Source organism: Martes martes, assembly GCF_963455335.1.
Source record: "Martes martes genome assembly, chromosome: 13".
Lineage (NCBI taxonomy): Eukaryota > Metazoa > Chordata > Mammalia > Carnivora > Mustelidae > Martes > Martes martes.
This window is the reverse complement of record NC_137901.1, coordinates 62,469,132-62,482,747: the sequence shown is the minus strand read 5'-3', so window position 1 is coordinate 62,482,747 and position 13,616 is coordinate 62,469,132. Positions and strand designations below refer to the sequence as shown.

At 53.3% G+C, this 13,616-nt stretch overlaps 1 protein-coding gene across 9 annotated transcripts in view; it reads right to left on the bottom strand.

Annotated features, from left to right (window-relative positions):
• Nucleotides 1-13,616, bottom strand: part of GNB1L (G protein subunit beta 1 like) — a 58,866-nt gene that overhangs the window by 24,611 nt on the left and 20,639 nt on the right. For 5 of the 9 annotated variants that reach the window (XM_080821177.1, XM_080821170.1, XM_080821173.1 and 2 more), the window contains exons 3-5: nt 6,708-6,853; nt 6,074-6,199; nt 954-1,116 (exon numbers count right to left, since the gene is read on the bottom strand). In XM_080821177.1, the coding sequence (XP_080677303.1) occupies nt 954-1,116; nt 6,074-6,199; nt 6,708-6,832 (414 nt within the window). In that variant the 5' untranslated portion in view covers nt 6,833-6,853. Of the gene's footprint in view, nt 1-953; nt 1,117-6,073; nt 6,200-6,707; nt 6,854-8,769; nt 8,820-13,616 lie in introns of all 9 variants that reach the window. The other 4 variants (XM_080821176.1, XM_080821175.1, XM_080821178.1 and 1 more) reach the window with 1 other exon arrangement.

Here is a 13,616-nt window from a genome sequence, read left to right as displayed (position 1 = left end):
GCATGGGGCCCCGTGTCCTTGCCCAGCGCCGCCTGCCGCACAGCCCCTTGGGGCCAGCAGGGAACACAGGGAGACATGGCCGTGGGCGGCAGACAGGAGGCTCCCTCTCCCTGCATGTGTGCACCACCGGGCCCTCCCTGCCCTGGGCTCAGAACCCCTGGCACCCCACACTCGGCCCAGACCCTGAGCGCCTATGCGCCCCACACTCAACAGGCCTGTCTGATTGCTGCTCCTGGGTTTCTTCTTCAATTTCCCTTCAGCTCCCCAAGTGCTGGCCCCTCCAGCCACACCCTCATCTTCCACCTTACCCTCCACCCTCGCTTCCCACCACCTGTTCCCCTTGGCGGACTCTGCCTCTTCTGCTTCTGGGGGTGTGGACACGCTGCCCAGCCTAACCAGATCTCCATCACCAACCACTGCTGGCCACTCTGGCCTGAGCTCCATCTGACAGTCACCTCCGAGGCTCCATCACGCCCACCTGGAGCCCCGTTCTCTGAGTTCCCCTCTCACCTGCACCCTCTGTTCTGCACTTACTACCCCGGTGCCAGCCTCCCCCAAACCTCAGCATTCCAGATCTGATCAAGGCCTCTCAAGCCAGAACTCAATTCAGCAACCCAAAAGGCTGCCCCTGATGCCCAGACTACCAGAAGGCCAAGATTTCTCTCCCACCATCTCCTACTGGCCTGCCCGAGACTCCCCACCATGCATGCCTGCTCCTAAGTCCTCTGAGGACCTCTCCAGGCAGTCTCTGCCCTTGCACTCCTGATGGTCTTGAGCCCCACGCCGTGCAGTACTGGGTACTGGGGCAGCAGCCAGACCAAGGCCCTGGAGTTGCAGTCTGGCACTCCATGGGGCTCCTGTGGCAGGCACAGCATTCCTCTAATAGGTGTTCAGGATGGGGAACCAAGTGCAAGCAGCTCGTGAAGCCAGGCACCAGGCAGGCTGGCACTCACCTCGTCACTGCCTCTCCCCGGCACAGCCAGCATCCAGCGCTCCTGAGCCCCAGCGAGGATGGAGCTCCTGCAGAAGCCCATGCTCTCCAGGGCCACAGAGTCCACGACGGCATTCCTGCCCTCTGCCAGGTCCCACAGGCTCAGCTTCAGGTCCCGGCCCTGACTGCCAAACCAAGAGGAGACAGGCCATGAGCCTCCAAGGTGAGCAGACTGGGTGTCCCACCTGGACCAATGCCAGCATGCTGGGGCCAGCCTGATGCTGAAGAAAGGCAGGGGGCACCTTCCAGAGAGGGGCCCAGATGGTATGCATTACCTGGTTGGGGGCACCTCAGCCAAGGAAGGGCTTTGTATCCAAGATGCCTGAGGCCTGACACCTTCATGGGTCATCCCAGAGGGCCACCATCAACCATGTGCCAGTGAGCTTTGCGACACATGCCCCATGATCAGCCTCCCGGGCTCTTCCTGCCACTCCCCGTGCTGCCAAAGTGTGAGCTCACCCTCCTCCCTCCCTCTGTGAATTAACTGTGATGGCCCAGCAATCTTACCCTCACGAGTATTCCCAAGTGAATTTAAGACCTGTATTCACACAAAAGCCTGTACACAAACAGCAGCTCTGTTCCTAACTGCCCAAACTTGACGCGACTCTTCAGTACGAGGGTGGGGAACCAACCATGTGCCTCCACACCACAGAATTCCACTCAGTGACAGACAGGGACAAACTGTGACACGTGCTACAACCCGCAGGAATATCGGATGCCTTCTGCTATAAGCCAAAAGGCCAGAGCCAAAAGGCCAGAGCCAAAAGGCCACCTACGGCATGATTCCCCTGCTGGGACGTTTCCGGGACAGCATGACGGCAGGTGGGGGACTGGGGCTGCCGTCTACAGGGGGCAGCACAGAGGCTCTGCAGGGTGCTGACAGCCCTATGTGGCCCTGGGGGGGGCACCACCGTGATGGTGGCCATTGTCAGGCCCACAGAACAACCCACAAAGAGCAAACGTTAGTGTGTATAAGAAAACAATCAGGGTGTCGGGCTCCCAAGATGGACTGCAGACTGTGACAAAGTCATGTCTTGCACACCGCACCCAGGAGGAGGGCAGATAGCCGATCTGCGGAGTTCTGGAAAAGTGTGTTCACTCGAGTTAAAAGCAAATACTTTTACAGAGACATCAGACCGGAATGGGGCCTTCCCGGCCACTGGCAGGGGACTCCCACGCCCACCACCTCCTCCATTTACGAGACGCTATCCTACAGGAAGAATGGGTGTTCCCCTCTCCTTCTGTTCTCTCTGTTTCCATCAGCTTGGACTTGCGTGTTCCTGTATTACTCAGTGGGCTGTCATCTACACTTCCCATTATTTATTTTTGTGCTCAAACCATCCCAGATTGGCCAGCGGGACCCCCTTTGAGCTGGCTCAGAGTCCTTCTGACACGTGTCCATCAGCAAGATATTCCAGACCCAGAATCATTTCTCCAGGGAATCCTTGTTCCTTCCAGTGCAGAGAGATATTTGCAAAGCAGGGTCTGGGCGCTGGTGTGGTTACTGTTGTGAGGTGCCGCTGCCGCCAGGCCCTCTTGGCAGAGCCAGGAAATACACACACACTCACACACACACACCCACCTCTCTCTCACACACGCAAACACTCACATACGCAAACACACCTCACAAAGCCCCCTCACCCACACACGCAAACACACATGCAAACATACCTTACACACACCCCTCACCCACATATGCAAACACACACACAAACACACCTCACACACACCCCTCACCCACACATGCATACACACCTCAGATACAAACACAGCTTACCCACACATGCAAACACACCTCACACACACATGCCTCACCCACACATGCAAACATACCTCACACACACAGTCACACACAAACATACCTCAAACACACACCTCATGCACAGATTCACACTCACAGACATACTCCAAACACACACCTCACTTACACATGGAAACATAGCTCACCCATACACACCCTCACACACAAACCTCACACACACACACAGGCAAACACACTCACACACACAAGTATTTCTGCACCTATCTTTGGGTATATACTTTCAAAACCTCACAAGTTCATGCTGATGCCCCAAGGTTTCTTCCTCCCCTTCTTCCTCCTCAGGTGTGTGACTCCATTCTCTGACTGGGAGAGAGCTGCCTCCCATTTTCCTCAAGATATTCACTGCCACGCTCCACTGACAAACTTGCTTGCATGATGCAGCCAATCTCCCAACCTCCCCAGCTACCTCTGAGACCTTGCCCCCATCACCCTGGTTCTCTGCCCACTGGGCACGCTGCTCCCACACCTCTGCCTCGAAGCCACCCCGCACCATCCACTTCCTCAGCCGCCCGTGTCCCTGAACTTGGAGGGGAAATGAGGGAAGGGAGGATGGAACCGCTGGCTATCCATATAGAAACAAAGAACGCATACCTCACCAACAGCCAATTCCAGCTGCAGTGTAGGCCAAAAAGGAACAGGAGGGAAGCTCCTGAGAGATCAGGTCTTCATGAGCTGTTGCTGGGACTCCTTCACACGACACAGAAGCACCAGCCATAAGGGAAAGATGGCAGCTCTAACCCCATTTAAATGGCTAACTTCCACTCATTGACACATCATTGAGTGAGAACTGTAAGTCACTTTGTGGGAGCAGCACCTGGTGATATAAATATCAGACACATCTAGAATATTAAAAAACTCGTGTAACTCAATGAGAAAAAGGTAGTCAGTCTGCTAGAGAAATGGGGATTGAAGGGAGACTCTATCCCAGTGGCTAACAACTGCAGAAGAGGGCTGGCGCATTAAGTGGTCAGGAAAATGCAAATGAGGCCGTACCCAGAAAGCAGTGCGAGGGTGGGGGCGCTTGCACTGGGGGCAGCCTGGCACCTTCTGAGCCGCCCAGTACGTGCACACCCTGTGGCCGATGCCCCACCTCTGGGTCCAGGGTCCAATCTGCAGACACACATGCACCGGGCGCCTGGAGACCCAAACTGGGGTTTTAATCCTTATGCTTCTCAGCCCCAAGTGGACGACCCAGATCTCCACTGAGAGTAGAATGAGCATTCACACACATCCAGTGGAACACCACACAGGAAAATCCCACACAGTGCCCTATAGCTACACGCATCCACCGTGGAGCTCACAAAGTAGAACTGAGCGGAAGCAGTCCTGGACAAAGGAAGCTGTTCTGCATGGTGCCATTTTTGTAAGTAAGAAAAAAAACCAGACCTAACAAGTCTATGCTTTTTGGAGATGCATGTTCCGAATGGTAAGGCAAGAATGAGGGGCAAGGGGGCTGCCTCCTGAGGACGAGAACGGAGCCAGCGTCAGGGCTCTGCCTCTGACTTCAGTGGTTACCCAGGTGTCCACTCTGTGATAGTACAACAGTCTGCAAACTTGTTCTGTGCACTTTTCTGCAAGGGTGCTGCGGTCACCATAGAAGAGGTAGGAAACACAGCCACCCAGGTGGCTGTCACTGGGCACAGGTGTGCCCTCTGGCCCCCAGCTTTCTGTCCTCCAGCCTCCCCTTGACATGAAAGCGTACCTTCCTTTCTCAAGTGCTACTTGGAGAGACTTGGCTTCCAAACACAGCTGGGCGCCCGGCCTCTAGTGCAACGTAAACGCACCTGGGCATTCCAAGAACGTGCACGGTCTGCGCTGCAGACCTCCCGACCCACGGGCCCCTGCCTGGAGCACGGCTACCACGGTGCCGTCCAGCTTGGAAAGGGGAAGGATCGACTGTCCAACATTCACTCACAGGCTGCCCTTGCTGCTTGCCTCCCCACACAATGTCAGGCCAGCTTTCTGAGGGGCGGACCCCAGGGCTGGGGGTTTCCTGAGAGCAGCCCAAGGCATCTGGGCCCTGGAGGAGCAGGAGGCGCCAAGGGTCCTAAGGCCTTGGCTGAAAACACAGGAGGAATGTTTACAAACAGAAGCATCCAGTGCAAGCAGTTTAGTGTTGTATTTGGACGCAGTGTCTATTCTAAGCATCAGGGAAAGTCCACAACCATATGGAGGGCCTGCCACACCAATTGGGGGAGAAGGGGGCCAGCATGTGGCTCTGCAGGCACACGCGTCCAAGGCCACCAGCCTCCTGGATACCTCTGGTTCTTCGATCACCTGCGAGCCACATTCAGAGGTGTAGCAGCAGCAAGTCTGGCAAAAAGTGCTTTGCAAAGGGTGTGTCCCTGACGGGCCTTGTCCTCTGGGGACTGGGAACCGTGGTGCCTAGTTGCCCAGGATCCGAGTCCATGGCAGGAAGGCAGACCTGCTCTGGAGGGCATTCAGGAAAGTTTCACTCAAACTTAGACATAAGCTCATTCTCTCCCCCACCTGCCCCTTCCTGCTGCCTCCTGGCCCACCTCTCACCTGGAGTCACCAGCCTGGCACCTCTTCAAGGCCGTGGTGGCAGTGCCAGAACACGGCCCCTCTGGGCTCTGCTGCCCGGTCTCCAGCTGCTCACAGCTGGGCCCACCACACAGCTTCCTCTGTCAGGAGTGCCACATGCCCACCCTGCTCTCCTCGTCACCGGTCAGCCCAAATGCCATGGACCTGGGCGCCCCTGTGGCACTCCCAGTGCCCAGAGAGGGTGGCTGCTCTCAGGGTTTGGAGCACAACCCCAATCAGTGGGCAGGCTTTAGACGCAAGTTCTGCACCACTGCGTGGAAAGGGGACCACTCGTCAGAGGAGGTGTGGTGACACCAGAGCCCTGGGGTCCACAGGAGGGAAGCTGAGGCTCCTCTAAGAAGAATCCTGGAGCTCAGCCATGGACCCCTAGCTCCTGCCACTGGAGAGGCCTGGCAGGCCAGGGAGGCCTCTGCTCAGGCCACTACAGAGTTGTTTTGTGCATTCATCAGGCTCGTCTCAGTAGGCACCTGTCTGGACAGAGCAGTGGTCACAAAGACCACAGCGACACGCACCCAGTGGACCTGGACACTGCCTCTGGACGGGCCAAGGGCAGAGATCACACTTGCTCTGCCATGGGGAGGGGCTGCCCCAGCAGCTGGGGGAGACCCCGAGAACCTCCAGTGGCAAGTTCATGGCCCTGCTGAGGGCCATAGCTTGACTCCTTTGGGACTGTACTCGCTGCCATCAAGACCCACCTGAGCAGCTGGTGCCCTTGGGGCAGTGTCCGCAGCCAGGTCACACACTGGCCCCCATGGCCATCCAGGGTTGCAACTGCCCTCCGCGTCTGCAGGCTCCAGATGTGCACCAGCCCGCTCAGGGACCTGTTGTGACAAGCGCAAAAGCACAGGCTCAGGGAGAGGGATCAGAAGACAGTCCCAGCATGCTCTGCGGGGCTGGGGGAGAAACCACCCAGCTGGTGGACCAGGCATTTCAGTCAGAGCTTTCAGTTTAGAGGATGGCTGGACATGTGAACTAAGGGTAAAAGTGGCACAGCAGTCCTTTACCAGGGATGGCGGGTAGAAAGCCCTCAGGAGCCTTAGAGGGCACCCGAGGCAGAGTCCACTCCTCTGGAGAGGCGTAGGGGGCTACCGCTGACACTGTAAACTGTGTGGTATCCGTGAGAGAGGGTGTGCTCCCTGCCTCCTCCAAGGGGGCCAGGCCGAGGGACGGCTTGTCAGTGGGTTCTGAAAAGTCTGTGTGCCCGAGGGATGGGCAGTCTGAGCCTGTCACTGAGATCCCCAAATGAGCCCTTGGCTCACTGGTAGCCCACTGCCCCTAAATTCACCATGGGCTAACCCCTGGGGTTGGGTTGGGGCCGCAGCTACTCACCCCGAGAGGAGGAGTGGGCGCCCCTGTCCTTGGGCTCCTCCGAAGAAATGCAGCGCGTGCACCGCCGACTGGGTACCACGGAGGACAAACTGGGGGTCCGGCGGTGGGAGTGGGGAGGCTGCCATACTGGCTGGGGGTGCAGGCACCTGGGGACCAAGGAAAGGCATAAGTGACACACCTGTCGTCCTTCAGAAAGGCAATAAGAGCCTCCCTGGATGCTGCCCAGCCCCTTCAGCCTGTCTTCCCTCCCACCTATTGGCCTCTACACCCAAATGGCATCACTATGGTCCCAACCTGCACCATCTCTGGGGGGGGGGCACAGTGGCACCTGCACCCTTCTGAGGTCACTCTCACCCTCAGTACCCTGCATAGAGCCTACCTCTGGCCTCCAAGGCCTGCTGTCCACCCACCCTATACCCTCTGACTCCCTGAATTCCATTGGCCACAGCAGTGGGAGGAGTGACTCCTCCTCCCTCAGGCTGGCTTCTCTACTCCTGGGCTGTCCACATGCCTGGGGGTGTCTGTCCTGCCTCTGAGCCTGGCTGAGTACTGCAAATTCAGCTTCCCTCCTCCTTCATGAGGCCCCTCTCCTCTCCTCCCTGCAGTGGAGCAATGACATGGCTGGATATGCTGTCCACTCTGGCCCCACAGCAAGCTCAGGGAACAGGGGCCACACTGGCCTGCTCCCCCCAGACCACAGGCCTGACCACTGGCATCAGGCACACAGCAGCTCCTCAGCACGTGCATATTGAAGGGATGAACCGAGGGACAGACAAGAGGTGTGTGGGGGCCCTGGGGGCTGGGGGAGTGAGCAGGACCCAAAGATAGAGAGGAATCTCTCTCACATGTGCTGCAGACCCTGCCTGCTGGGTCCTGAGGGCCTATACGTCCGCCCTCAGAGAAGGCAGCACCACATTCACTGCTGGAGAAAAGGAGGCAGGGAATGGTCTGGTGAGCTACCCCAGGCCCCTCAGATTCAGGCCTGAAGTCTGCACGCTGCCACCAAGAGGCGGAGCGGCTAGTGCGCTGGTGTGTGGGGAAGGGGTAGTGACTGAGTTACCATGTCACTCCCCAGGAGGACTGATATGACAGATAAGTGACCCTTCCTCAAATCACTGGTCCCATGGGGCCGACCCTCCTGAAAGGAGAAGCCTCCCAGGGTAACCACTGAGCCCACCCCAGCAATGGTACAGGAGGCGTTGCCGGACCAGAAGTGACCTGCTCCAATGACCAAGGGGCACATCTGTCAGCCTGCAGGTCCCAGGCCAGGCTGAGGGTACAGAGGGAAAGGCCAGGAGCAGACTGCTGGGAGGCTGCAGCAACTTCATCAGGGGGCCTCTCCTGCTCGATCTGAGACGCTTCCCCACCTGTCTCTCTCCAGCCTGGACACAGACCAGGGAGGAGGCTACCTGGCCACTGAGGGAGCCACAGCCACCAGGGGAACTGGGCAGGGCAAAGAACAGGAGCAGAGAAGATAGCATTCCTCCAGGAGGGAGCCTTTGCCAATGCCAGAAGCTGGAGGGGGTTCCAGGCCAAAGACAGAGGCTCACGTGGGATGGGGGCTGAGCCAGAGGACAGGCAAACACACAGTCGCAGAGGAAGGAGGGGCATGAGTTTCTCCAGCTGGAGACTGGTCCAGGCACCACTCAGCCACACCCTCACCGGGAAGCCCTGTACCTCCCCTCGTTGAAACCATCCCAGACCCTTTCCTTCTCTCTCTCTCTCTCTCTCTCTCTCTCTCTCCAGAATAGAGCCCGGAGTAGCTTCACTAGAGTGCAAGGTTCAAACACCTGAGAAATGCCACTGTCAAGGCAGCTGGGGCCTTGGAGGCCAGGGGGCTCTGAGTCACCAGACAGGAGGGGAGTGGGGGGCAGGTAGTGACCTGAGACTCCGGAGACCACCGGAGCCAGGGAAACACTGCAGAGACCCAGTGGAAAGCCAGTGCCAGCACCAGGCCAGCTGAGGCCTGGTCCACATGAGGGATGGAAGTAGGGTTGGGGCTGATCCTAATGACCCAGAGCAGACACGGCAGGGCTGGGGACAGGAAGGGGCAGATGCTCACCCTTACTGGGGAGAGACCATAGGCAGCCACTCCACTGCTTGATCCCGCCTCTGTCAAAGAGAAGGAAGGGGTCCCTGAGAATGGACCTTACAAATGGCCAAGTCCCTGTTTGTTTCTTTCTTTTTTAGGGTTTTTGTTCTGAACGCCTCTCTCAACTTTAGCTAAAAACCAACTGACTCTTCCCAAATGCAAGGACGGCCTCCTGCAGGCAGACACCTGACCCCACATTGCTCCATGACCCATGGCCCCTGCTCTGTGGCTTGGGACAGGTGAGCTGCCAGGAGACACTACACGCACACACGTGACATTCATGCACACTTATGTGCACACGGACAGAGGGCACATGCTCACATGTGTACACACGCACGCACATGCCTGCACACACTCACACACATGCACAGGCAGCACGGGGGCCTTGGGCGGCGCCAGCCAAAGCGCAGCCCACACTTGCCACCTGCCTGCGGCCTGATGGGAGTTTCCAGAACCTCACCAGCACAAGGCTCCGTCTGAGGTGATGAAATCAAGTTCTCCTCTATTGTTTCCCCAGAACTGCGGGGAACAAACCCGTCACGTTGTTACAACAACCAAACTGTTCAGGCCAAAATGATGCATCGGCAATTAAGGGCTCCATCATTTCAAGCAATTAAAATAAACGCTTTATTTGAAAACTAATTAATTCTAGCTACATATTTTTCCCATGACAATATCCTATGATTACTTGATTTATGACATCTAATTATTCTTTATTAATCTAATTGAGAATAATCGCGTTATCCTATCTCCCCTGGCAGTGAGCCGCCTGGAGCGGAGGCCGCAGCCCCTTGTGCAACACCGGTGCGTGGTACCAGCCGCCCGCCACTGCCTCATTCCCCTGTTCTGTCACTTGTCTTTTCCTCCCAGAGGGCAAAGGAACATGAAACTTAATCCACCGAGCACAACTTTGGATTCTGCCTATTTTTCGAGATGTCAAAGAGAGACACATTCTTTTCAAAATTAAAAAGAAAGACAACCTGACAAAATTTGCGCAACTCTGACAGCCTTTCCAACTGATGCTGCGAACCCCGAAAGCCCCTCAGGCCCTGGGCCCATGGATGGAGGATGACAGTGCCCCCCTGTGTCCCACCTTAGAAGCAGCAGCCTGGCAGGCCTCAGGGTCAGCCCCACAGAGAAGGGCCCAGATAGAGCCTTCCTCCTGGCCACCCAGCCACCTATGCCTTTCCCCATGGGACCCTGTCTGCCTGAGGCTACACCTGGCACTCACCCTCCCATCAAGCCATGCACGCCTCAGGCAGGCACAGTGGCCATGGGACCCAAGGGTGCCCCTCATGGGGAAGGCAGGCAAACAACCAGAGACTGGCAAATGCAGAGGAGGCAGGGAGGGCCAAGGGAGAAGCTGGTACCCAAAGACCACAGCCTGATCCCTGAGTCAGCCCTGAGCACCCACCGTGCCCTCAGTCACAGAACCCTTTCCTTTTACTGCAACAGGACCACTGGTCCTTGAAGAAGCTTGGAATCAACAAGGAGCACTGAGAAGTGAGCCAAAGCAGGGAAGCCACCACCAGAGTCAACCAAGCACTATCATTGCTGACTCCAGCCCACCAGATTTTGCCTCACTGACTGCCTATGCCTGGGAGAGCAAGGACAAGCCACGTGGGATGCTGCGAGTACCTCAAACAGCACCCCCCACCCCAAGCCCTCCATAAGTGGGCCACAGGAGAGCACAGAATGGCTTCCAGAAGCCCCACAAGGCACCTAAGAATTCCATAACCAGCAGAAACTAGGGAGGCACTACTCTGTGACAGGATAGATGCCCACAAAACAACTAAAATAAAAACCCAAACTCGGGGCGCCTGGTTGGCTCAGTGGGTTAAAGCCTCTGCCTTCTGCTCAGGTCATGATCTCAGGGTCCTGGGATCAAGCCCCGCATCGGGCTCTCCTCTCAGCGAGAAGCCTGCTCCCCCACCCCCTCTGCCTACCTCTCTGCTTACTTGTGATCTCTGTCTGTCAAATAAATAAATAAAATCTTAAAAAAAAAACTAAAAAAAAAAAAAAAAGTTTAGAACCTTCAAAGGCCAAACACTAAGTAAGCAGAAGTCAAACGTAGTGAGGTCTATGGAGCCCCCCCCAAGATTGGCACCTGCCCTGAGGGCATTTGCTACATTAGTGATCTAGAATTCTGGTTCTAAGGCAAGGCCTCCAAGTCCATGAAAGACAAAGCTCGGGACCCTCCCCAAGTGGACAATCTCCTAGGAACATCTCCATAAAGATGAGACCCCACAGGACTAAATGCTCAGTGTTAAACTGAACCAGAAGTAGACCTACACCAGAGGTGCCAGAATGATGCTTTAGTCCTAATTTACACCACCTTAGGAGGTCTCCAAAACTTCAGTCTGTGAAATGTCTCAGAAGGAGCCCACCTTCAACACAGGCCTGAATGAATTCACCGATAAAGTCCTATGAAATGCAAGGAGTCGGAACTCATAGAAAAGAAAAAGGAAACACAGCACCATGAGTGAGAGCCATGAGAAACAACAAAAGGCAGAACTAGACCCCTAGAGCACAAAGCATCCAGGCATATAGAATAAAGATGTTTAAGGCTCTGAAGAAATAGAAAGAGGGGACTAAAATCACAAGTGGAGAGCAAGAGATCACAAAATTCACCACTCAGATTTGAAAAAGGATCCAACTGGGTGAAAGGCTGTTGGGAAACAGGAGATTTGCTCTGTGCCAAGGTATTACATTACAGATTATTTACTGATCGCAGAAGGAGAATGTTCCTTAACAATGGAGACATCTGGCTGTCACCACCTTCACCATGAGATTGAAGCTGGCACCGCCAATAATAAACAAACCAGCATCACTTATCTCCTGAGGTGATGCCAGAAAACACAGCACCATCCTCGTATACCTGTGCCAATGACTTGCAGAAAACAGACACATCCAGATTACAGGATATTGGGCAAGGCAGCTAGCTCACACTTATGAAAAAGGTCAAGATCAAGAGAAAAAACAAGAGCAAAAAGCAGGGTGAAGGTTCTAAGTTGAGAGACTAAAGAGGCATTGTGACCAGATATAACACATGAACCTTGACTGGATCAGAAAGGTAAGGGAACAACTGGGGAGTTTCTGAATATAGACTGTAGATAATATGGAATTACTGTGGGGCACCTGGGCCACTCAGTCAGTTGAGCATCTGACTCTTGATTTCAGCTCAGGTCTGATCTCGGCATCAGTGCAGAGTCGGCTTGGGATTCTCTCCCTCTCCCTCTGCCCCTCCTCCCGCTCATGCTTACTCTCTCTAAATAAAGAAATATAATATCTTTTAAAATATGAAATTATTGTTCATTTTCTTGGGCAGGAATAATGGTATTTTGCCTAGAAGAATGCTCTTAGTCCCAGGCTACAGTGTTTTAGGGCTGAAACGTCATGATGTCTGCACACTGTTTTCAAATGTTTCAGAAAAAGAAATTCCAGTCTCTATCTACATACAGACAGGTAAAGCAAATGTGGCAAAATGCGAACAATTAATGAACATAAGTGAAGGGTATGTAAGTATTCACTATACTGTATTTGCAACTTTTCTGTAAAATTATAAAAATTATAAATTATAAAATTAAAATTATAAAAGCATTCTTAAAATTATAAAAGCATTCTAGAGGAAGGAGAGGAAGACAAACCCACACTGGACTCATATCTAGAATAAAGAACACACAGATCAATACAATAAGAAAGCAAACGCCAAAAAGGAAAATAAGCGAAAGACTTGAACAGATATATCACAAGAAACATAAATGGCTAATAAACATATGAAAAGATGTTTAACCTAATTAATAATCTTGGAAAGCCTGTCAAAACCACAATGTGATATAATTACACTCCTAGCAAATTAGCAAAAGATTAAACAATCTGTCAAATGTTGACTACAATGTGGGACAACTTGAACGCTTTATCTCGCAAGAGAGAACATAAATTGAAAGAATCACTTTGGAAAACAATTTAGGACTAGTCTGCACACCTTATGAGGCAGCAACCCCATTCTTAGATAAATACCCTAAAGAAATTCTCACATATGTACAAGGAGAGATTTGTATAAGAATGTTCATAGCAATATTATGCATGCTAATAAAAACTAGAAACAATGCAAATGACCATCAACTGCACAAAGTTGGTACATACATATAATAGAATATTCCACAAAACTGAAAATGTATAAACTCCAGTCTCACATGGCTGAAACTCAAAATGATAATTCTCATTAAGAGACATTAATAACATAAAAAAGGAGGCCATAGACGGGGGAAAATATTCATGACACATATATCTAATGATAGGCCATACCCAGAATACTCAGAATATAAAGCTAGTAAGGAAAAAAGGGTGGGGGCGCCTGGGTGGTGCAGTCAGTTATGTACCTGATTGGTTTCAGCTCAGGTTGTGATCTTGTTTGGGGTCCTGAGACTGAGCCTAGGACTCTGCATTCAGCACAGTCTACTTGGGACTTGTCTCCCTCTCCCTCAGCACCTCCCTCAGCACCCGCCCCCCACTGACTCATGCACACGTGCTCTCTCTCTCTCTCTCTCTAAAATAAGTATATAAATCTTTTTTTTTTTTTAAGTTAAAGAGATTCCAAAAGGCTAAAACTAGAGATGGACAAAGGTATTTCAGACAAATAGAAACAATAAAAAAGCAGGGGTTGAAATACCGATGTCAACAAAGTTGAATTCTAGCCAAAAAGCATCAGAATTGACAAACCCAGATACTTTGCAATACTGAAAGCTGCAATTTACAATGAATATATGATTGTTTTGAATACCTATGTACTAAAAGACAAAAACGCCACCTTTATA